This window comes from Protopterus annectens, chromosome 4.part0 (assembly GCF_019279795.1).
Source record: "Protopterus annectens isolate FY-2018-M chromosome 4.part0, PAN1.0, whole genome shotgun sequence".
Lineage (NCBI taxonomy): Eukaryota > Metazoa > Chordata > Ceratodontiformes > Protopteridae > Protopterus > Protopterus annectens.
The window spans coordinates 1783089941-1783116626 of record NC_056733.1 but is presented as its reverse complement, the minus strand read 5'-3'; the positions used below and the strand labels follow the sequence as shown (position 1 = coordinate 1783116626).

The following is a 26686-nucleotide window of genomic DNA, read 5'->3' as shown; positions in this document are numbered from 1 at the left end:
AAAGGTATGTTTCTCATTTTCTAATATGCATTTTGAGAAATGATGTGACGGGTTAAACACTTGATTATTGCAGTGTGGCAGAATGCTTAAGACATCTTGAAGCCTAGTTCACAGTATTATATTCTTATTTAAATGTATATTATACACTATACATATATATCAGTATAATATAACTCAATATGTCTACAAGAAGGCACTGCTTGCTACATATTAAATCACATCTTGCTGAACACAATTATAATTAGTTACATGATTCCTTTCCACCTTACCACAGATGTAACATGATAGATGTATAAGTCCATCAAAGATGTTTTTATTTATTTTATTTTATATGGCCAGGGTGCTTTTAAACCTAGTAATTTTACAAATGGGCAATCAGAAAAATTGTTATAGAAATAATTTTATCACCTGTTGTGCTTTTTTGTGACTTAAGCAAATTTACATTTATGCAAAAGTAATCCAACTGTATTAACAAATTAACATTAACAAACATTATAGTTCACATATATTGCTATATATTGTATAACCTAAGCAACAATATATAAATTATTCAATTCCTGCCCCTTTTTTAAATAAGAAGCATCTTTATTAAAACTATCACTTATGACTTAAGCAATCATACATTTATATAAATGAAAACAAACCACACCAACACAATCCTAGTTGTAAGCATTTTACATCACAAACAATGCTTAAGAAACAATAATATTATTTTAAACATCATTTAGTATGTTTAAAGATTTATACATGCTTGAATTTGCCTCAATATACTTACAGATAAGGACATACCTCTATATAAGAGGTCAATAGTTGTACCATAAGATGTTTTAATAAATATATATTAAGATGTACAAAACGAAGATCTGATTTGTGAGATTAGCAAACCTGCTAGAAATGTTTCTTTCTTGAATACATGTTGCGCATCATGATATCTGAGCTTTCCAATCTCCATCTGGACCTTAGCACTATTCAGCGTGTTTCCACATACACACAATCACTATCTTCCCCTAAAAGAGGTGAGAAGGCCATGTCTTCTTCATTCTTCCCCCACCCTACCTTGATATACCAATACTGGAGTAACTATTTGCTTCCAGTGTATTGTATATAAATATGTATACAATGCTTTTGTGAACAAATTTTATTAACAGCCTATATAAGTCTCTAAATATAACATGCTGTCTTTCTAGTGACATACTATCTCTATGTATTTTTATTAGTTGTGAACATAAACATTTGTTGGTAACTCAAAACATTATCAAAAATATTGTATATTAGTTTCACAATTCTTTAAACCACCAATGCAACTAATATGTAATTATTGTGACATTTTTGTTTTGTTGTTCTCATTTTAAATCAATGCACTTTAATTTACTGTGAAAATTAGTACTGTAGGGTCAGATATTCTAAGATTAATTTAATATAAATATTTTGAGGTATCTTATTCAATGTCTCTTTTGCTTAAACTCTGAATAAGAAGAAAGAAAATAACATTACCTGACTGTAAACAGTAAAAAATTCTACTTAAAAGACTACAACATATTATTCCAGAAATTCTATAACTATTGTTGGCTGTAAAGCTATATGTATTTTTTTTTGCATTTATTATTTATTTATTTGAAATTTGTTAGTAAATAACATATATGTGAAAGAGAAATAGGGGAGGGGAAGGGGGGGAGAGGGAAAATCTACTAGTACCGAAAGTAATAGAACATGGAATAAATATAACATTTGGGAAACTCCTTTCAAGATATTTTTAAGGTAAATTTATGCACAGGCATATATAAGGGTGAAAATGACCCTTCATTTGTCAATTATCTGGATATTAGTATAAAAATAGAAACTATATGAATCCAGTTAGATAACTGGAGTCACGGTCGGTGTTATTCTGTCTTTACATGAATAATGATTGTCAGAAAAGTTGATAGGTAGTGGAAGTTTATTTTATTATTAGAGATTTACTTGCTATATAATCAGTTAAATTAGAATTTAGATTTATCTTGAAGTTAGAGTTAAAAAAAAAGAGATTGATACTTAAAAGAGATTGTTATACTCCAAAATATACTGATAATATTTGAATTTTAGAGGTAGTAACAATGTGACTGGGTAGTAATAGGGTGATGAGTCAGAGTGGTTTGTATGATTACTTCATCAAGCCAGAAATATTCTATTCCGTGTTAGTGGGGTGTAAATATTTTTACAATTAGTTTAATAGTTAAGTTTAAGATTTTGCCCATAACAAAACTGGTTAATTAAAGCTTAATAAATCAAAACTATAATTTAATTTTACTAGAGCTGTTTCATTTTAAAGATGTCAGCATATATGAATGTATTTCCCTGAACATTAATGGTCTTAATAAATTTATGAAGAGAAGTATTCTATTAAATATTTAAAAATAAATTAAGCTCATATTGCTTTCTTACAAGATGCACGTGTTGAAAAAGGATTTAGACAGGTTATTTAAAGATTTCTAAATACCTGTAGACTCACATTATCATTCAAAAAGGAGAGGCACTCTCATACTTTGGAAGAAGTAATTGACCATGCCTAGAGTAATCGAAGCTTATTCTGATAAAAAAAAAATATGTTAGGACTGTTAGTAGCTGGAATGAACAGAAAAAATATTACACATTTGTGAATGTTGACTGGATTCCTAGAATTGGTTCTAAGGCAGAAACATATTTTAATATCATAACTTTATATTCCAAAGGGGAAATTTTCTTGGCTGGAGATTTTAATTGCATTTTATCAGAAAGAGATACTACCAAAGATAAAACACCTAGAATATTTGCCACTGCCAAACAGTTAAGTTATTTCATAAATACAATGAGTCTAAGAGATATATATATTGTCAAATTCTTTTAATAATCAACATTACTTTTTTAGGTTTGGTACTCAAAGAAATATAGATAAAGTTTTCACTTCTAGTGGACAATATTCTAGAATTTATGACATATCAATAACTCCATGTCCATTGACTGATCACAATAATATTACTTTTAATTTTAATATAAAATCTAATGGGTCTTTGGGCAAATAATTTCAGCTTATATTACAAAAATTTAAAGTTTTAAAGAATGGTTTTAAAATAATTCAATTTATTTATGGAATTTAATAAAAATGGTAAAGTTACTGATGTTATTTTGTGAGATAAGTTAAAAGCACATTAATATGGTAGAATTAAACGTAATCTACACAAAAGAAAGGAGTGGGATACGGAGCTAATTGTTTTACAGTCAGACATCGATAAGTTAAAACTAAATTTAAAACCAAATGATAAGATTAAAAACTCTGAATTGAAAGGTTTAAATCAGAAATACATAGAAATGATAAACTATAACATTTTAATAAACACGGAAAACTGAAATTACAGTCTTACTCTAGTAATACTAAAATTTTACATGGATTAGCCATCAGAAAAAAAAAAACTAAATAACATAAATCATATTAACCAGATTACAGATAAAACAAATAACAACTTTAGGAAAGCAACTAATTTAAAAGATATACTAGAGACTTTTAGAAAACATTATGAGTTAGTTAATAATAGTAAATCAACTTTAGATAGTAGTGACTTAACTGACAGATTTCTAAAGGAAAATATAAAACATAAGTTAACTAACAAGTAGAATGTAATGTTAAATAAGTCAATTTCTTTCAAAGAACTAAAAGAACAAATTAAAATAAAAAAAAAAATAAGGCTCCTGGTCTAGATGGCATAATCCCTGAGATATATAAAATAATACCTAATAACATACTAAGATTTCTTCTAAAAGCATTTGAAGAAGTTAGAAATTTGTCAAATATTTTCCATTATAGAAAATTTCATTGATATATCCCATTTTGAAACAGGATAAAGATCCAAAATTATGCTCTTCTTATCGCCCCAACTCTCTTCTAAACATAGACTATAATTTTTATGTCCATAATGACAAAAAGATTACATTTTATGATGCTTATTCTAATAAAATTTGATCAAGCTGATGTTACTTTAAATAGAAAAATACATGACAACACTATTAGTCTTTTATCATTGATTGATGTTGCAAATAAGAATAAGAAAGAACTCTCAATCATAAGGTTAGGCTTATATAAAGCTTTTGATTCTATTTACTGGACATATTTAGTCAAAGTCCTCAAAGAATATAATTTCTCTTCAGATTTTATAATGTTATTAATGAAGTTATATCAGAATTTTTTTATCCTTTGTCAAAATCAGATCATATCTGTCTAGCTCTATTAAAATACTAAAAGGTACAAGTCAAGGATGCTCTTCATCTACATTACTCTTTGCTTTGTCAAGAGAGTCATTTGCTACTTTTTTTAGAAAAAAATACAAAAATAAAGGGATTTTCCATAGACGATAAATACAGTTGAAATTTTCAACTATTTGTGGATGATATCCTATTAAAAAGTGGTGATAATGAATCCTCATTAGAACATACTCTTAAAGCAATCAAATATTTTTAGAAGACTTCATGTCTAGGTTTTAATCATAATAAAACAGAAAACTTGTTGATAAATAAAATAAAAAAATACATTTTAAAAAATAGAAATACATCATTTGAGATAGTAAGCACTTAAATATTTGGAAATTATTATAAAATCTAATTGGAAAGAATCAGTCTCTGTAAATTATCAAATTCTAATTAACACAATATTAAAACAAACTGATAATTGGAACACAATGTTTTTGCAATGGAAGACAGGCTTACTTTAATAAAAATGATAATTTTACCAAAAATTCTATTCTACATACAGTCACTGATTTCACTTCCATCCAAAAAAAATTATAAACAAATTCTATATTACTTATGTTTTTGTGATATCCCCAAAAACTGAGAATAGCTCTTGACTGGCATGTTAAAAGCTGGGAAGAAAGTGGAATTGGATTTCCTAATATTTAATTATATGCTAAGTCTGCCATCTTAAATATAGTGAGCCATTGGTTAAATTCTTCCTCTACTTTGAACCGGAAAATATTACATGAAACAATTTTATTTTCAAATGATAGCCCTGAAAGGAATGTGAATTTTTAATCAGACATTAATAAACTATATTGGATCATAAAAGATTTTGGTATGAGTACCAGGAAAATTCATATATCTATTTATTTTGTTAGTTATATTTAACTTATGTTCAAGAAAGTGATGGATAATAATTACCTTTCTTAATGATTTATTAATTCTAATGTTTCCCATAGCTTATACTAATGGTTGGTTAGAGTCATTTAATTTAAATAAAATACTTGACCTTAGAGAAAATACATTAACATTCTGGTTTCAGTTTTTAAATGGAAAAATATTACATAAAGCAGAATACCTTTTGGCTAGGCATAGTATAAAAGAAAATAAGTGGTTAAGCATACAGATTTTTAAGGAATTTATTACTAATAAAATACAAATATCATTAAATATAAATACAAAACCCATTCCTAATATTTTAGAAATGTACTTTAAAATTAATAGTGATGAGATCAAAAATAAGTCTTATCTATCAATAATCTCTAGGATTTCAAGAACTGATTTTACAGTTCTTGATTCATCTTATTGGGACTACTCAACAAAAGTTAATAATGATTTTTTTTCACATAGTAATAAAAAATTATCTTTGAAGTCTATAAGTACTATACCACCTTGTCACTTTAATGGAAAATTTTTACTTGGAAGTATTTACATAGAAGCTTTTTAACACCACATAACATTGCCCTGATTTTTAAGAAAGAAAAAATAAAATGTTGGAGATGTGATGCAGTCTTAGATGCAAATTGCATTCATATGATTATAGAATGGGAAATGGTTGCTCCATTTTTGGTAGAATTCAGAAGCTTTGCTAAAGCATTGTGGTTAGACAATTGTAGTACTACAAATTCTTTGATTTTATTTAATGCATCAATTCCAGTTTCAATATGACGAACATAAGTGCCTTTCCTTTGGTCCATTCTGGCTACTGCCAGGAAAGTTATTACAATGAATTGGAAAAATAAAAAATATCCTCTCTTTTACTGATTTTATCTGCCTTGCAAAAAATATATGCAATAAAGAATTACAAACTACTTATACCAGAACATCAAACATCACACATAAATATTTACCATGGCAAAAACTTAGTGATTTATTAGAAAAGTTTTAATGATTTTGTGAAATGCTAACATTTGTTATGGACTCTGTACGTAGTTTGTTTCTTTGTTAATTATGATTTGTTAAATTTATACTGTAATTACATACTGATTTAAAATGCAGTAAAAAGTTTATTAAAAAATGTCATCTGTAAGGAAACTGTTGCCCATGTCTTGCTTCAGAACTCAAAAGACAAAACATGCAAGAGGGATTATTACTAGAATTATGGAAAATTCTCAGTAACTCTGTGTGTCATAATATCTTTCTCAACATGAAACTCAGATAGCTGACAAAATGACAGCAACATTTAGTGTTTCTTTTTTCTTTTTTTTTGTTTTACTAGCTCTAAAAATATTAGCCTGAAATAAAAAAAAAAAATACTTAGGTACTCTTTTTATTTAGTCTCCCAACCCTATCTCTGCCTCTTCAGCTATTATGCATTCCTTGTGGAATGCTTATACTATTTATCTTATACTATCTATACTTATACTCATGGCTGGCTCAGTGGTGCAACGGTTTGCATTGTCTCCTCACTGCAAGAGGATCTCCGGTTTGATTCTCAGCTGGGGTGCCTTCTGTGTGGAGTCAGCATCTCTTCCCTACATTCGTGTGGGTTTCTTCTGTGTGCTCCAATTTCCTACCAGGTTAGAAAGACATGAGTCTGGAGTGTTTCTCCCCGGGCCTCCAGTGAAAATTGGCTCATTCTAAGTTGAACTTTCCCGGTAAACAAATGTTAAATATATAAATAAATATCTACTAGATATTTTCCAGTTTTTTCTACCTACAAATGTCCACTGTATTCTACAAAGGATCAGGATTATTCCTCCCCAAGTTCCACTTGAAGGCAATTTCTGTTAGCTCTTACACACTTCTTAGAACTCTGTCTACTTTCACTCCTCCACCCATAACTCACTTCACCCTGTATTTCAAAAAAGCCCCCCCTTATGTTGCATTCCATTTTGACATACATCATCTGTCTTTCTCTCTGTTGAGGCAATATCAATCAACAAATATAGCACAATTACCTCCCCCCAAGTCTCAACAATACATATCTGTTTTTCAATATATTTTATTCTAAATATTTCTTTATAAATTGCTACAGTCTCTTATTCAAAAGTCGCAGATCCTTATCAACACCGAACATGGTTACAGACTGGATCACAATATCACTGCAACATTTTTTCTGTCTTCATATTCCCTAATAGAGATAAGGAAGATTTTTACTCCTAAACTCTGAAGCTAAACAGCAGGAAATGCAGCATGCTGATACACACACACACACACACACACACACACACACACACACACACACACACACACACACACAAGAAAAACAACATTAGGTAGAAGGGCAAGCTTTTTAAAATCTGCAGAAAAAGTCAGACGTTTTATCCATTTATCCATAATCCTGGACTTCAGACCATAATGAACAAAAGAAAACCCATAACTAGAAGTGCAACTAATGTAAAAATGGGGCAGGGGGAGTGGCAGACATAGAAATTACATGACACATGACAACAGCTCACCAAAGTGCTTCACAGTAGCCTTTACTTTTGGTACATAAAAGCATGCCCATTTATGGGAAGTAATAGTGGACTCTGCAGTAGTATCGGTCACATATCCTACCTAGAGGAGGACATAGGCCATAAATAGCTAACACCCAATGATTGCTTAGTTGACAGAGTGCCTGTATATGACTCTCATCCAAATAGGAAGGAATCAGCTGGAAAAGAAAAGAGAAGAGCTGTCTGCCAGGAGGCAAAGAAGGAAAAAAAAACATCAAGAAAAAAAACATAAAATCTAACTAACTTTCTCCACCTCAGTAAGCTATCTTTACTCACCACTATCCACTCAAAGCATAAGAAATATCAGTCATCTCAATTAGACCACCTTTTGTCTTATCAATGTCTGGTACAGTCTTCTTTAAACTTACTTCTCCAGTATAGAGCTGTTTTCCACATAACAGCTTACACATCCTACATTTTTCCAGATTATCACTTTAACTGTTTCACTAAATCAGCATGCATTTGTTTTTCTTTTAATAGTTAACTCTTCCTATATTCTCATTAATAACCCCCTCCTCTCCTTTCCACTAAATTTAAACACTTCTTACTTTGCCTTCATAATAGGTTCATAAGTTCATAGGTAAGCACTAGGCTATTTGCCCATATGGATCATTTTAAACCTAGCCAAGTTCCCCCTTTGTGAGACTCAAACCATGTACCTCTTTACTGTGAGGGAAACACCTTAACCATTATGCCAACCCCCAGCCCCGATGCTCTGTATATCTTACAGATTGTTTACTGGTTAATACATACTTTAAGGAGTAACTGCTTCTACACACACACACACAGACACACACACACACACACACACACACACACACACACACACACACACACACACACACACACACACACACACACACACACACACACACACACACACACACACACACACACACACACACACACACACACACACACACACACAAAAATCAACACAGCTTAGTACACCTTTGTGTATAACAGTCTGATTTTTTTACTTCTGTTCTTCTGTTTCTTCTGTCAGAGCATCTGTATTTTGCAAGCTTGATCTTAAAGACCAATGTAGTGTAACTTAACATTACCCCTAGTAAGAAAATGGAAATGCATATTTTTCTGAAAGATTTTTTTCCCTTGAGTAACCAATTCATCTCCTTCTTCCATTAGCATTTAATAACGCATGACCCAAGAAAAACTTATAGAAGCTAAAAAGTATTCTTACCTGGTTCAGAGATTTCACTCACTTCAGCAATGCTTAACAGTTCATAGCAATGTAGTTGAATGAATCTCTGCTGTCTAAAGTAAGGCTTACATTTTTTACCATTTCTATTTATTTTAAAAATGTATAGACACTTGAACCATACCCTTATTGTCATACTAACAGCACACTATTGCCAATGCTTACTTCATATTACTGTCTTTATTATTTACCATGCCCACGGATTTGTCTGCATTTACTTGATGTATTTATACACAAGAAAAAAACAGACCAAAGTATTTATATATGTATGACACAACTATTACTAAATCATGCACATTCCTAAAGTGTACCCAGCAGAAAGACTGTCTGTATGTAATGTAACTATACTTTATCATCATACTATTCAGTTATCTGCAACATCTGCCAAAACTGTCATTATAATACTAATTAAGTACTATTAAGAACATTTTACTGTTGCCAAACAAGACTGAATAAAACAAATGTGAATTCATTAAATTTTCTGCACTTTTCCAGTCACAAAAACTGGCTATTTTCGTCTGAAACAGCAAAAGAAAATATAAAGAAAAGCTTGCCTTTGATCCATAAAGAATCCCAGCGCGGTTAGAGTAAGAAGAATGTAGAAAATCCTGAAGACGAGAGCAAGTTCTGACAATGTCTGTGGACAAAAATAAAAGCCAATAAAATGAGTATAATTTAAGGCACTGAAACAGCACAGACTCAGATACTTGCAGCACTTTGAGTTGCTGTTGAAGGGAAAAAACATTTAATAGTGTTGATACAGTTATTTATTTATTGCAACATTTCAGTAAGAAGTCAGGAAATTACAAGGGAAGTACAGCTGTGTACTTACCATAACACCAGATGTTCGCATGATAATTGCTGCAGTAAGCCTTAACGATACGGTGTATATCCTTCCAAGTATATAATAGCTACCAATCTTCCAAAGCTTCATGGCACCTTCCTCACAGCCAAACTGTCAAGCAGCTGGAGCTGAGTTAACTAAAAAAACAAGTTTGGGTGCGAAGACCTTCAGAACTTTACTGCCAGCAAAGAGAGACAGACAGAATTTGAGCCCTGAAAGGACAATGCTAGGAACAAAAAAAACAAAAAAAAAAAAAAAAAAAAAACAAGGGAAATGGAGGGAGGGAGTGGCTTCTGCAGCAGTGATCATTCAAACAGCTAATTTTATGGTAAGTTTAAACTTACACACTTACACAACTGTACTATGTTCATCATACTGATCACTGCTGCATTCTCTAGCTAACTACATTTGGGAGGTGGAAGGAGAAGAGTCCAGGAGCCTCTGGAGAATGGTTCTAACAAAGCCTGACCTGGACTTAGAAAACGAATTAAGTTTATAGTGCTTTGTAAAAGTATGTAAAGAGGACCAAGTAGCAGCTTTTAGAATACTTCTAGAATCCAACCCTTTCCAAAAAAGCCACAGATGGCCTTGGTAGAGTGGGCCTTGACCCAGCCTGAAACAGTTTTTGAGTGTAACAAAAGATAATAGTCTTAGACAACCATTTCTAAATAGTCTGTTTTGGCACAGGTTGCCCCTTCTTTTTAACTCCACAAGAAATGAAAAATGATCCAATGATATGAAAGATTTAGCTCTGTCAAGATAATAGTTCAGTTGTCTGTGGACATCCAAGGTGTGGAGTATCCTGTCTCTCTCCTTTTTAGGTTCAGGAAAGAAAATGGGGAGATGGATAGTTTGGGATAAAGTAAACTCAGATACCAGTTTAAGCTTAAAAGAAGGATTAGTTATCAAATAAACTTTGTCCCTACGTAAAATGAGATAGGTTTGGCTCACCATAAAATCTTACAACTCAGATACCCATCCTGCAGACATCAGTACAACCGGTAAAATTTTTTACATATTAACAACCATAAGTCAGCCAGATTAACTGGTTCAAATGGCGCAAGTGTTAGCTTCTCTAAATCAAAATTATGATCCCAAGAAGAAGCCAATGGTTTTCTTGGAGACTTTTTATGCAAAACCTCTTTCAAGAACATTTTGACGTGAGACAGCATTAAAGAGGAGGATCCATGGGAAGATATGCTGAAATGCTTGATAAACAAACCTTGACAGAGGAATAAGAAAAGTCATAGGAGAGTAACTTACTAAAATACTGTAAAACCAAACAACAACTAACCCTGAATGGATGCTGTTTAAGTTGTTGGCACCAGATAGGAAATCTTTCCATTTGATAATATATGATTTTCTACTAGCAGGCTTTCTTGCCTCCATTAGTATTTGCTGAATGTCTTCAGTAAATAGCTAAAAAGAATTAAGACCCTATCATCCAGGGAGTCCATTGAAGATGACTGATGTTGGGGTGTATCAAAAACCCTTGTTCTTGTATGAGTAGATCCAGTGTGTGAGGAAGTTTGTGGTAATTGCCTCTGGTGATTACTAAAGGTAGGGATAAACATGGTTGCCTGGACCAGAAGGGAGTCACCACAATGATCTTGGGTGATTCTTGTTGAATCTTCAGAAGTACCTTGGATATTAGTGGAAAGGGTGGAAAATTATACAGGAACATTCCAGCCCAAGGAAAAGAAGAGGCATGTGTCTTCCTTGTTTCTTGCATGAAGTCCTTGAATAGAATCTTGCCATTTGACTGTTGAGAAAGAGGCAAAGAAGTGTATTTTAGGAACTCTCCACAGATGGATCAAATCTTAGAAGATCTCCTGATCTAGTTTTTATTTGTGAGGGTTTGCCCTGGTCCTACTCAGTTTGTCTGCTGCACAATTTTAATCTGATGGAATGTAACTTTCCTGTAGTGAACTTGTGTTGTGAACCTATATCTCAAGCTAACATGGCTAGCCTGCAAAGGGGGTATGACCTGCTTCCCTGTTGATCACTAATATACCTTGTGACTGTGGTATTGTTTTGAAATCACTGGAAGAGGTCCCAAGGACCAAAAATGGTTTATAGAGTTGAATGCCTTGATCAGAGCAAGCATCTTCTTCATATTTATGTGCTTGCATCTATCCTTAGTGTCCCAAGCTCTTGCCCTTTTATCCCTCCTGAAACTGCTCCCTGAGAAATATTCAAAGAGTTTGTGGTGACTGACTGCTTTGGAGTAGGGAGGGAGAAGGAGGGACCTGGATTTAAAGATAAATTCTGTCACCACCAAAAATATTCTCTTCTGACAAACCCTTGCGCTGAGATTTAAAAAAATATAAAGGGTGTTGATGCTGGGATCAAGGAGATTTCAGACACCACTATATATTTCTCATGTGGAGTCTTGCCAGGGGTATAATGACAATCATAAATGCCATAAGACTCAAAATCCTGGGGTATTTCCCCTGCAGTGAATGAAGTATGAGTGGAAAATCTTAGAAATAGATATAAATAAAGATCTATTTTTGCCTGTGGAAGAAAAGCTCTTCGAAATGAGGTGTCTGAATGGCATCCCTGGAATACAATCCTTTGTGAGGCAGTCAGGAAATGCTTTTGAATGTTCTCCTGGAATCCCAGCATGTGTATGAGAACTCTCACTCAAGAGAGGGATTCTAGACACTTTGAAAGGATTCTGCAAAGGTTAGTAAGTCATTTAAATATGGAAAAATGTGGATACCATGTAACCTGCAATGAGCTATAACTACAGCAAGACACTTTGTGAAGACTTTTGTGGAAAGGATAGTCCAAAGGGTAACACAGAGAACTGATTATGTGATCCAGACACACAAAATCTTAAGAAACAACTGAAGTTTGGATGAATAGGGATGTGAAGGTAAGCATCTTTTAAGTCTAGTTTTTCCAAGAAACTTAAAAGATGAAGGAGATGTAATAGGATACATTTGGGCACTATCACATACAGATTTCAGAAAGAAAGATCCAGATCTGGTCACTAAGCATTTTTTCTTAGTCAGTAGTAACATCCACAAATAAAACCCTTCTCCACCTGGAAAGAAGGAACTAGTTCTATCACTCCTTGGGGCAGCATGTGATGAAGAACAGGAGGCAATGCAAGAGTATCATCTGGAGAATGACCCCCTGGAAAAGAGGAATTTTCTCCTACTACCATTTGTAACTCTGATGAATGATTTTCAGAACCCATTTGTCTGAAACAATCTATTGTCAGAGAAAAACTGAGATTCACACTTTCTGGAAGAAAACAAAAAGAAGCCAGGATGATTCAGGTTGTCTTGAATAGTCATTCAGACTTGTTGAACTGTCTTTAGTTTTGGGTGGTTCAAGACTATTTTTTCGAACTCCCATATCATGTCTTTTTAAATGTCTGTTTACCTGAATTTTGTTGAAACTGTTTATTCTGTTTATGCCAAAATTGGATGTGGAGATAAACTATCCAATGGAAAATTTGGAAAAGGAGGGCTGAAATTCTCACAGATTCCCGTGATTAGAGTGTCCCTTTCATCAAACTTTTTGACCACCTCTGCAGTAGAAGGGACAAACACTCACTTTCTATCCAGAGGAGAATTTAAAATTTCATTTTAACATCATCTAGGAGATTCTGAGAATGCAATCATGCAAACCTTTTCAAAACAGAGATAAAACAACTGGAATTGGGATCTTTAGAAAAGGGTAGGAGTAAACCACATAGGAAAAAAAATGGGAATTGTGGGAACAATACATACAGGGGAGGAATGAGGTTAAAAAGAAGGTAGGACTTAAATGAGCTATGTAATGTTTGACTGAAAATTATTGGATAGATTATAAGTGATGTATAATGTTTGCAACTGGGAGTGTGTCAGTACGGTTTGTGACGTAAAATGCTTACAACTAGGATTCTGTCGGTGTGGTTTTCATTTATAAAGATGCATGATTGCTTATGTCATAAGTAATGGTTTAATAAAAATGTTTCTTGTTTAAAAAAAAGGACAGAAATAATTTTTGTAATGTTATATGGGAAGTATAATATTTGTAAATGTGAACTTGTTAATACAGTTTGATTACTTTTATATAAATGTAAATTTGCCTGTGTCACTAGTGATAATTCAATCTTCTTCTTCTTCTTCTTCTGATCACCTTGTCCGCACATTGAATGGCAGTCACTAGTGATAATTCAATAAAGGTGTTAAAAAAGAAAACAGCACCAGTGACCATAACCCTAGAAAACGTATCAACAGAATAATATACACAGTGCAAGCAATAAGTAGTGACCTGTGCAATAGAAGAAACTAAATTATTTAAAGCAGTTTTTATCAGAAGAAGAAACTGTAGTAAAACATTCCTCATATTTTCACAATTTGTCAGATCAAACTTAAATTAGCCTTAAAATCCTGAAAATCAAATTTGCAGTAGCCTATACTTCTTTTCCATACCTATCAATAATTTTCCCATCCTTATCAGAAATAGTAGGATTGGACTATATTAAGTACTTAGCAGCAATGGGATCAACTAAAGCTATAGCTGCTGGGCCAGATTTGGGAATAGTGTAAAAAATTTAAAAGACCGAGGAACTTACAGCTTATCTGCCTTTTTAGGGGCAATGGCTGACTACCAGGAAACCTGCAGACACATAGATTCTCTAAAGGCAACAGAGCAGGAGGAGTGGGTGTAGTTCTGGAAAATCCTTCTGTAACAACACATAGTATTTTCTGAGGGACTGAGAAAACCTCAGTGTTCTCCCACTGTCTAGCAAAAAGGTCAAATAAAGAGAACCCCCCACAGGTAGAATCAGAAACTAATCTCTCCTCTGCGCCTGAATCAGAAATATGAGGAAAAAAACTTATATCTGTCACTGCATCTTCCTTTCACATTCAGAATCCTTAATCTCTTCAGGAAAATAGGAATTCATCTTTTGTTTACCCAAAGCAACTTTACAAGAAGAATCAATAGCCTGAATCAAACCTTCAGCCAAACTTAGTAAACTAGTTCTATCCAAAGAATTTTGAGAAGCAGTAGATACATACTTGGTTTTCTGTTCCTTTTTGACAGGAAAGATAGGTACAACTATTAATAGTGTAAGCTGCTTCCCAGAGATGGGCACAGCATTCTGGTACAACAGGAAAACCTTCCCTGTACCCTCACCCAGGACCAACAAGACTGGCTCCCCCTTGTCTACTGAGGGGACCCGAACAGCAGCAGAGGAAGTGGCAAACCCCCAGTCCATAGTGGCTGTAGGTTCTATATCAGAGAGAACCAGAATATAGTCTAAATCAACCTTAGATTAGATAGAAAATGTACAGAAAAGACAGATTGTTGGCTTGGATTTGTTAATGTTGAATTTTTTTTTTTTTTTTTTTTTATTATTTTCCTTTTGATTGTTAGTGCTGTGCCTTTGATCAATACATGAGGTTGATATATATGTGAAATTAACCAATGGAAGCATTTTGTATATATTGTATATAATGTGTGAATTTGTAATATGGTTGTGAAAAATAATAAAAAATGATTATTGAAAAAAAAAAAAAAAAAATTAAAAGATGAGAGGTCTGAGGTAAAACAAATGGCCACAACACAGTCACCCACCTGTGGCTAAGTAAAATTGCTAGCCTGCTGTGGTGGCAAAGGCTGTTTGCTTAATTCTTAATTTTTGAGGCTGGAAGAAGGACTGACCATTAATGATAGTGTGTTCCATGGTCAAGCTAAAAATTGTTCCTCTTTCACAGGGAAGAGAAGCAGCAATTCCCACTATCAGTCTAAAAATGTTGCATTTTTGACAAAAAATGCAACAAAAAGCATTTTAAAACACTATGCCAGTCCCATAAATTACACAATTTCTCCATAGAAAAAAATGTTTTCATTTACTTTACAGACAGGAAATAATGATTGTTCCTTTTAAAAGTACATTGCAGTCTCAAGACAGTCCATTATAGAATACACTCCTAGCTTTAAAATAACTTTCCTAAAGAAGAAAGTAATACAACATCAACAAAGTTAAGAAAATGGAAGTTTTTCCCCAAAGGGAACTTATCTACTCAGCAAAGGAAAGCACAATCTGACAGTCAATCCTCAAAATCCTCAGAGGAGCATATTCTTCAGTGGCATTAAAGATCTAAAGGGATATGCACCCAAACATGTCTTTTAGTCAGCTCAGTTCAAGCTGCTTGAGAGTTTTGGCACATGGAAGTTCTCTGATGCTTTGAAAGGTGGCAGGATATAACCGTATTGTTAAGGATACTGCAGCAGTGATCAGTATGATAAACATAAACTTATTTCATCAACTTTTACTACTCCATGTTCTGTGAAATAGGCAGTCTGTGAATTCTTACATTGGTCTGATTATTTTTAAAGTGACAAGACTGTATCAACTGTAGGAGGATGACCACTAAATTCTCCCTTTTCTACAACTATAAATTAAACAGTACAAGACTCCAGCTATGGGATATTTTCACTTAAATTAATTTCATAATAACCAACCTGTTAAAGATATAGGTCCATAGGTATCCTGCCACCTTTCAAAGCATCAGAGCCTCAGAGCCACATGCTCCAGGGATCTAAACCTTGTCATCACAATGAACAAAACATGCTGGAGGGATAGGTTCCTGACCAAGAGACTCCCCATACTCTGGAATAGACTGACCATACATATCAAGCAGAGCGCCTCCTTGGCCCTCTTCAAAAGGAACCTTGATGATTGGATGGGAGATAGGAAATTCACCCTGGGGATCATGTCAGTCGCCCTGCTAGACAGGGGCCTGGAGAAGTAAATATTGTGGGAAGAAATATCCAGGAAATTGTTATGGCTAGGCTTGCATAGGCCCTAGGGCCGATAGCCTAGTACCAACCTATGAACCTATGAACCTATGTCTAGGCTAGCTGCCCTTGAAGGCCATTTTAATTCTAGCCAATTTCCCTTCTGATGCTTGAATTAACCTATCTCATTTGTTATTAGACTGTCTTTACCCATTCCTTGCTCAATAATTATATATTACCCCTAGTGAGAATAACTGGGATCATAGGTTCATAGGTTGATACTAAGCTATCTGCCCTAGGGCATTTATAAGCCTAGCCAGAGTGTGTTTGGCTTTCGCCACCCTTTTAGATTAGTTGACTGTGCCTCTGTATAGTAGGTCACAGAAGGTAGCCCTTTTAAGGTTAGTTTACTGTACCTCTGTCAAGCAAGGACACAGAAGAGATTCCAGGGGTAAACTTACGATCTCCCATCCACTCGTCAAGATTTCTCTTGAAGAGGGTCAGTGAGGGGCTCTGCCTAACATGGGTTGGGATTTTGTTCCAGAGTGAGGGGAGCCTCTGGGATATGAATCTGTCCTTCCAGCATGTCCTATTTATTTCTGTGCTGAGGTTCAAGTCCCTGGAGCGTGTAACTCTAAGGGATTTGGATTTCCTGAGGTGAAGCATGTCCATTAATTCTGGGTTGGACATGGCTTTATACGTCAGACACAGATCGCCTCTGAGTAGGCGGTACACAACTGAGTAGAGCTGGAGTTTCTTTAGCTGAACTGCATAGGGCATCTTTTTGAGCCCCTTGATCCTCTTGGTGAGATACTTTTGGGGTCTTTCCAGTTGCTGAAGGTGTCGGGTAAGGTACATCCCAAATGGGGCATTGTACTCAATTATGGGCCTGATAAGTGATGAGTAGAGGGGCACGATGACCTCTCTTGATCTAGATGTGAACCCTTTCATGATAAGGGGGGCTATATAGAAGGTCCTTCTAACCACTTTGGCAACGTGATTGTCAAAGGAGAGATTGCTATCTACTTGGGTCCCCAAGTCCCTAATTACTTCTTCCGTACTTAATGGATTACCACCTATGTGGTAATTTGTGGGCACTTTGTTTTTCCCAAAGGAGATGACTATGCACTTTTTGGCATTTAGCTTTAGGCCATGGCTCTGGCACCAGGTATCCGTCTCTGTGAGACCCTTTTGGAGGATGCTTGTGTCAGCCGGAAAGTCGATTACAGTACCCAGTTTGCAGTCATCTGCAAACTTGGTCAGCCATAGTCCACCCGTGTTAGCCTGTACCTCGGAGAAATATATACCGAACAAGAGAGGTCCCAGGACTGAGCCTTGTGGGATACCACTTGTAACTGGTTTAGAGTCTGACATGGCACCTGTTATTCTGACCATGTGGGTTCTATCCCTGAGCCAGTCTGCAACCCATTTTGTGACATAGGGGTTGATATTTAAGCTGGTGAGCTTATTTATGATGCCCAAGTGGGGTATTGAGTCGAAGGCTTTTGCGAGGTCCAGGCAGGCTGTGTGGACTACCTTCCCTTCATCTATGGCTTTGGTAACTGTTTCAAAGAAGTCGACCAGGTTCAAGAGGCAAGATCTGTCCTTAACGAAGCCAAATTGGGTAGGATCCAGTGTCTGGAGGTTCCCAATGTCTTTGTTTATGATTTCCATGATGATACGCTCCATAGCTTTGCAGACCAGGCTAGTCAGGCGTATAGGGTGATAGTTTCCGGGGTCTGTTGTGGCACTACCTTTGTGGAGTGGGACTACTGTTGCTGTACGCCATTCCTTGGGTACATATCCTGTAGTAAGGGTGAGATTGAACAGTGGCTTAATATGAGAGTTTAGTTCTTCTTGGAGCTCATGTAAGACACAGCCCGGGACACCATCTGGTCCCATTGATGCTGTGTTTTTTGCTTTGGAGAGGGCAGCTCTCACCTGTGCATCTGTGATCTCAGGAAGGCTGCACTCTGTTGGGATAGACATTTGCTCTTTTGGGGGGGAAGGGGGAGAGAAGTTTGCACTGAACTTTCTGCCAGGATGTTGGCAATGTCTGTGGGTTCAGTGTATTTTTTGTCATTTTGCACTAACTCAGAGCATATCTAGGAGTTGCCTCCCAGGTTTCTGACATACCTAAAGAAGGCCTTGTGATTATCTTTAGTGTCTTGTGCAATTTTTCTTTCGAAGCTGGCCTTAGATGATTTTATGAGGGATTGCAGTTTCTTGCTAGTAGTGATTAGTGACACCTTCCCTTTTTGGGATTTTGCTCTGTCATGTAATAGCTTTCTCCTTCTGTTGTATAGCTTATTTATGGCCGGGGTCTACCAGGCAGGTCTCCTGACTTTGGAGGAGTGAGTCTTGGTTTTATTTCGGATAGCATGCTCCATGCATTCCTGTAGGTGTCCATAGAATGCTTTTGTAAAGGATTCTGCATTTTGGGCCGTATATTGCACTGGCCCGGGGGCTTTGAAGGATTCCACCTCAGTTTTGAGAAGTGTGAAGTTTGCTTTTGAGAAGTTCTTCACCGTGGTTTCCTTGGCTAGGGGTGGGGACGGAATATGGATGTCCAGTGAGATTTGTTTATGGTCTGATCTTACCAATGAGGGGTATACCTCTGGTGTGGAACATAGAGACCCAATGTTGGTGATGACCAGATCCAATATGTTTTCCCCTCTTGTGGGAGTGGTGACCAGTTGTTCCATAGCATTTGAGTTTATAAATTCTAGGAACCGTTGGGCGAGGGTGTTTGGGCTTGAGTAGTTTTCCCAGTCGATGTTTGGTTAATTGAAGTCACCCAATATAATAGTGTTTGGAGAGACCTTCATATTCTCCAGTGTTCTCAGGAAAGCCAAGTGAGGTTCCTGTGTTTGGGAGGGTGGTCTGTAGCAGGCTACAAACTGAAAGGCAGTTTTTCCCACTGTTAGTTGCAAATGGATGGTCTCCGATGCTTCGTGCAGTGCAAATAACCTGGAGATGTGGGTATCTTTGATAAATATGGATACTCCCCCTCCTTTTGTGGTTCGGTCCGAGTTTTGGGGCCGGAAAGCATGGTATGAAGTATAACCTGTTAGTGCTGGGGTGCTCTCGGGAGACTTGAACCAGGTTTCTGTTATTGCACAGATATCGATATTCTCCATACTGAGGAGAGTCTCAAGTGTGTGCATCTTGAGGTTTAGACTTCTGGCGTTGAGCAGCATTACCCTTAGTTTTTTTTTCTTTGTGCTGTCTATGGGGGAGGCAAGAGCCTTTATTCAAAAACCCAGGGGTGACAGGTGCAAGCCGTCCCTAGCGAAGCAACGTGGCTTGTCGAGCATGTCATCCCAGGCTGACAGACAATGGATCCCCTTTGAATGACACCAATACTTTAGCCAATTGCTAAAATTGATCATTTTGTCTTTATACTGTGGCATCGTTCTTGGTGAGGATAAGATGCTACTCAAGGTCAGGGTCATACCGGCCTGGGCTACATGACCAAAGAGCTCCTGTACGTCTTTTTCCATGTAGTCCAGGGAGGTACGTCTCAGGTCATTCACACCAGCATGGACAATGACGGAGTCATATTTGTACTTGCTTTGGAGTGACCTGAATGCTTGTGTTATGTGGCGGATCCTGGCACCCGACAGGCAGCTTACAGTAACCTTCTCCTTGTTCAGCCTGGTGAGTGGGACGTCAGTGTGTCTGACAACAGAGTCACCTATTACAAGTGTATTAGGTGTGTTGTTTAGCCTTAAGGGCTATGACTGTGTGGCACACTGACATTGTGAGCTATGTGCTACGTGGATATTGTTTCATGGTAGGTGTTGCTTGGATGTCTGCTTTGGAGGTCTCTGCTGCTTAGGCAGATTTTTATTTAGAGCCTCCGAGTATGTTTTTGTGTGTTTATGTGTTTGGTTTGCTGATGCGATAGGTCTATGTTAGACTGAATTTGTGGTGTGTGTGGTTACCTTCTCCTCCTGACAGGCTGTGCCAGTACTGGGTTGAGAGAGCTTAGCCTCCAGTTTGGCTATATAGTTGTATCGCTCACATATATTTGAGCTTGTTGGGAGGAGGAGAGGGTGATCTGTATACATAAGGCAGTTGTAACATACTCGAAACTGACCTTTGGACATGCCTGAATAATATAGGGAACTACTTATTGACTGATAAGAAAGAACCAATAGGGAGCAAGTGCTTAGAAGGAGTATAAGAAAATGTAGTGCTTTAGTTTGTGTTTACCTATGAGATTACTTATACGAGCAAGTGCAGGGCTTTAGAATGAAAATAGAGTGCTTAATTAGAGATTTAGTGCAGTTCTAAGGGAAAAAGTGAAGAGCAGACTTTGTGCAGCCGGGAATACTTTAAACCTGTTTAAGCGGCGCTGCCCGACACTGCTCTGTGCGCAAGACCGCACAAAAAGAGAGTTGCAGGGTTTTAAGAGGGAGAGATGAAGGAGTTTAGGACTGACCCAAAATGGCCAATAAAACTACAGCTTCTAGGCAGTAACCACTCCTACAGGAACAGGCAGGCTGATCAGTGTTAACCACTGCCACTGGTGAACACAGAGACTTCCCTTTAGCACAAGCAAGCACTGGCCTCCAAGAAACTTACAAACAGTTCAGAACAGCAAATCTGTAATCTGTAACTGAACTTTCTTAAATTTCAGAAAGTCAGAAAAAAGCAAGATTTTTTTGTTTTTTCTTTTTTTGTTTTAGTTTAAAGGTAGCAGAGATACACAAGTAGCAAAATATTCACAACAGTGCAATAAATGACCCCACACTTGAATGCTAGGCCAAAGTCAGGTAAAATGCAATTTTAAGAGAAAAAAATGATTTTAAATTAAGTGCAACACAGGAAATGCAGTAAACAGGCTCTAGATGTGTTCTAAATACTGTTTCTAATACAGATATAAATTTTAGCAAGCCAGAAAACGCCAAAAAGTAAGCGGCAACGCAGTAATTATAAACAAAATATCAGAAGAAAATACATAAAAACTCAAAAGTGGCTCCTTTCTTCTCTCAGCATTTTCTCCCCTTGGTAGGTGCTTCAGCAACAACTAACAAGCCTGGAAAGATGCCAAAACCACGAGGCAGCAGGGTTTTAAGAGAGAGAGATCAAGGAGTTTAGAATTGACCCAAAATGGCCAATAAAACTACAGCTTCTAGGCAATAACCACTCCTACAGGGACAGGCAGGCTCCTCAGTCTTAACCACTGCCACTGGTGAACACAGAGACTTCCCTTTAGCCCAAGCAAACACTGGCCTCCAAGAAACTTACAAACAGTTCAGAACAGCAAATCTGTAAAATCTGTAACTGAACTTTCTTAAATTTCAGAAAGTGGGGAAAAAGCAAGATTTTTTTTTGTTTTAGTTTAAAGGTAGCAGAGATACACAAGTAGCAAAATATTCACAACGATGCAATAAATGACCCCACACTTGAGTGCTAGGCCAAAGTCAGGTAAAATGCAATTTTAAAAGAAAAAAACGATTTTAAATTAAGTGCAACACAGGAAATGCAGTCAACAAGCTCTAGATGTGTTCTGAATACTGTTTCTAATACAGATATAAATTTTAGCAAGCCAGAAAATGCCAAAAAGTAGGTGGCAAAGCAGTAATTCTCAACAAAAAATCAGAAGAAAATACTTAAAATTTCAAAAGTGGCTCTTCTCTTCTCTCAGCATTTTCTCCCCTTGGTAGGTGCTTCAGCAACAACTAAAAAGCCTGGAAAGATGCCAAAACCACGAGGCAGCAGGGCTTTAAGAGAGAGAGACCAATGAGTTTAGAATTGACCCAAAATGGCCAATAAAACTACAGCTTCTAGGCAGTAACCACTCCTATAGGGACAGGCAGGCTGCTCAGTGTTAACCACTGTCACTGGTGAACACAGAGAGACTTCCCTTTAGCCCAAGCAAGCACTGGCCTCCAAGAAACTCAAACAGTTCAGAACAGCAAATCTGTAACTGAACTTTCTTAAATTTCAGAAAGTGGGAAAAAAGCAAGATTTTTTTGTTTTTTCTTTTTTTTTGTTTTAGTTTAAAGGTAGCAGAGATACACAAGTAGGAAAATATTCACAACAGTGCAATAAATGACCCCACACTTGAATGCTAGGCCAAAGTCAGGTAAAATGCAATTTTAAGAGAAAAAAATGATTTTAAATTAAGTGCAACACAGGAAATGCAGTAAACAGGCTCTAGATGTGTTCTAAATACTGTTTCTAATACAGATATAAACTTTAGCAAGCCAGAAAACGCTGAAAAGTAGGCGGCAACGCAGTAATTCTAAACAAAAAATCAGAAAAAAATACTTAAAATCTCAAAAGTGGCTCCTTTCTTCTCTCAGCGTTTTCTCCCCTTGGTAGGTGCTTCAGCAACAACTAACAATCCCATAGATAACTTGAGGGAACCCATGCATGAGATTAATCATTTAAGAGCTGCCTCTGTCTATTAATAGTACAAGGCGTAGTCCTGAGGTAAACGGTCTGATTCCCATCCATATATCCACGTTGCGCTTGAATATTGACAGGGATTGTTTTATGTGGATGAAAAGTCTGTTCCATTACTCTCTGTAATATATGCTTGTCCCTCCAAACCATTCTGCTGATGTTGTAGAAGAGGTTTAAATCCTAGAACAAGTATTTCTAATGCCATATGACTTGCTGATGTGCAATAAATCCATCAGTATTGGGAGGGAGGATGTCTTGTATGCAGACACAGGTCACTTCTTAGCAGTCTGTAGGATACCAAGTACAGTGACTGGGCTTTGAGTCGATCTATGCTGGACATATTGGACATCTTACTTATGCTTTGTATCCTTTATATTATTATTATTATATTTATCATTGTATAATACTGAGCCATTTTTAAATCAGTACTGATGTTACTGTTTATGCATCTTAAATACCCTTTTCCATAAATTAGTACAGTACAGTAGTATCTGTAAACAATGCAGCATCTCCCTAATACCATCAACTTGTACATTTAAAGAAAAGAAAAAACCCCGGATTTACTAAACTTTCATGCAGGACTAGCTTAGCCCTGCATGGAAGTGCCCGTTTAGGAGCAGGACAGCAGCGTGCCATGCATATTAATAAGGTGCGGTGCCTGAGCTGCTAGGGTTACATGGAGTGTGTAAGAGTGCAGAGGGCGTGTCTGAGAGCAAAGCTCTCAGAATAAACATGCCCCTGCAATGTAGAACAGCAGAAAGGGGTAAGAAATGAGCGAAACCTTTCATAAGTGTCTGCATATCCCCACCAACAGTCCCCCATGTGTACAACAGTACATGTAAATAAAATTAAGAAACCCTTTTATTTTTTTTTAAATCTGATTGAAGCTAACCATAGGTGCGCAGGTGTGCCCATTGCTTAGCTATGGTTAAAGCAGCTTAAAAGGCTGAAGAGGATAACAAGGAAGATATATGCAAATGAAGCAGCACAGCAATAGTGTAGTGGGCAGAGCATTCGCCTAACGAGCAGGCATTCCCGGTTCGAGTCCCACTGCAGCACATCCTATTTTATATGGCAAAGCACGTTATGACCAATAATTTTATTGCAGAACCCACTAAATAACATATATTTATGAAATGGAGTACTGCAGTAAATGCACATGTGAGGTGTCAGTGTTATAATGAATAAGGCACTAGTAAGCAGGTCTAAGCACAAATAAGCAGTAGTAAGCATATGTAAGCACTAGTAAATGGCCTTAAGCCCATTTGTGCAGTGGTAGGCAATGCCTAGACTGGTTAAGCAATTCTAAAGCTAACTCTCTGTAAGCAGATGTAACGGCAGGTAAGCAGTGCTTACCATCACACAAACCCAATTACAACTGCTCAAAAGAGCCATGATCACTCTATATCCAATGGCCCTTGTTCTGCCCATCAACAAAATAAAAAGCCATGCAGGTCTCAAACCCAGGATTCTATACACCATAGTCTCAGTAGTCGTTTACTAAGCCATGACAGAAGTACAGAAGAATGAGGTGGTAGTAAACATGTCTTCACCAGAGTATAACCAAACTGAACCTGTGAAAGGCATCAGTATATAGTCATATGTGCCATAACCCACTACATAACATAAATATGTGAACTGGAGTATAGCAGTAAGCCCTGAAGTGTAAGTGTAATAGAGTGATGAAGTCTCATATAAAACACAAGGACCCCACACAGTGTATGTACACATCAATCAGAGATACCAGGCATACATATAAGGTGTAATGAATAATAACCCAATGCCAAAAAGGCATTATAATGAAGGTCTTATGTAAGCAATGCTAAGCATTGCAGAGGCCAGCTTAGGAGGTGTGAGCAATGAGTAGACCAGCTAACTCTTTGTGCCCAGTGGTAGACCCCTTTAAACAATGCCAACCTTAGGTAAGCAGGTTTGCCCACAGCTTAGCCTTTTCAAAACTGGCCAATCACAGAAAAGTGCGGGAAATCGGTCCTACTTAAACCCAAGAGGCAGGAATATATTTCATAACTGATTGTAGCTTCTCCTTGCAGGCACTATGGGAGTAAGGGGAGAAGGAGAGCACTTCTGGGCACAGCGCTGGTGCATCCAGGAGTCCAAGGTCATAGCTGGACTTCTAGTTAAAGACCATGCACAGAGACTGCTGCAGGGCCAGTACCAGGGCTCCCAGTATAAGGTGAAGGCATGGGACCGTCTCGCCCGCGACCTCACCAGTGCAACTGACATACCCCGAACTGGTGAGCAGGTCAGGCACCAGTATGCCAACCTGAAGCGGCAGAAGGTGGACCTCTGGAGGAGTGGCTACAAGAGGCCAATGTGTATCACCCCAGTATGTGTGTAATAAGTGCCAGCTCAGGTATATCATGGATAGGTATGGCTAAATATTCCTCTTATGTCCCCCACAGCTGCAATGGAGCAGGTCGTGAACCAGGAGGCCCACATCAGCCACCTGGCATGGTTGCAGCGTGAGGCAGATCAGTAATACTCATGCTTTTACTGTCATAGGAAATAAAAATAAAAACAGTAGTAAATAAATTGCTAGTATAAAACCTGTATTGTTCAAGGCAAGTACTGCATACACTAGAGAATATGGCAGGAAGAGTCTCATATTGTTTCTATGTCAATAAATGTGTAATATCCTGACAAAACAGGTCTAACTACTGGACTGCATGTGTATATTCTGGTATCATATGGTAATGTAGATTTGCCATCATGCAATAGTACTGTAGTATTAAGCACTGTTACCCACAGCATGCACCATAAAGTGAATGTGTAGGAATGACTGTATATGACAGGTATAATCCCCAGAGGCCATTTAGTACAACTGAGAGACACATACACAGTAAACAGGGAAAATGCAGACAACAAAAAACACATAGCACATGCAACTGAGACGTGAACTTTTGTTTTTTAGCACACACAGCCAGGGTTCAAATCCTCCCAGTGGTAGTAGTCTGCATACAGAAGCATACCCCACACCTGCACAGATATGTCCAGAATGTCTATTAAAGTGGCCCATATCTATTGCCTATCAACCTGTCCCCTGGGAAATCAGTGGGATGATCCCAGGCGTACAGGCAGCAAACAGGAAATACAACTGATTGACACACATCTATGACAACAAACCTGGCACACTAGCAACTCCCCAATACCTTATGTGACTATGAAGCCATGTATGTCCCATGTACATCCCACATTGTTAAGCTGTGGTCAGAGTGTGTACAGTAACACAGTGAGATGTATGTGCATAATACTAATGTGTCCCCTGGTACTGTGTGTGGGAACATTCAGGTAGTGCTAATAAACATTCCTCCCACAGGTCTGTCAGATACCAACACTGTGCCCAGAAATACAAGAATGATATGCAGTTACTCTGAATAATGAGGTATTACACATCACTGTGCTGCGGTGGTGGTGCTGCGGTAGCGTTGTCGCCTTACAGTAAGACGCTGTCCGGTTTGATTCTCAGCTAGAGCGTCTTCTGCGTGGAGACATGAGTGAATGGGTGTACCTTCATTGAAGGTTGTGCGTCAGGGCTGGTAACTCGGCACGTAAAAATCAACTACCAATCATTAGCAGACCGGAGTTCCGCTGTGGCGAACCCTAACTGGGAAAAGCCGAAAGAAACAACAACACATCACTGTCACCCACACTGTCCTACATCATATAACTGTCTAGGAATTCTGTATTAGAGTGTTGTTATACAAGGTCAGAATGCATAAGCACAGAGGATTAATAAGACAGAAAGCAGAT

The 26686-nt window shown here is 37.0% G+C and overlaps 1 protein-coding gene across 1 annotated transcript in view; it reads right to left on the bottom strand.

Annotated features, from left to right (window-relative positions):
• AGMO (alkylglycerol monooxygenase) overlaps positions 1–26686 on the bottom strand; it is a 1982086-nt gene that overhangs the window by 687269 nt on the left and 1268131 nt on the right. The window contains exon 11 of the mRNA XM_044069484.1: positions 9456–9538. Within this exon, the coding sequence (XP_043925419.1) occupies positions 9456–9538 (83 nt within the window). The remainder of the gene's footprint in view (positions 1–9455; positions 9539–26686) is intronic.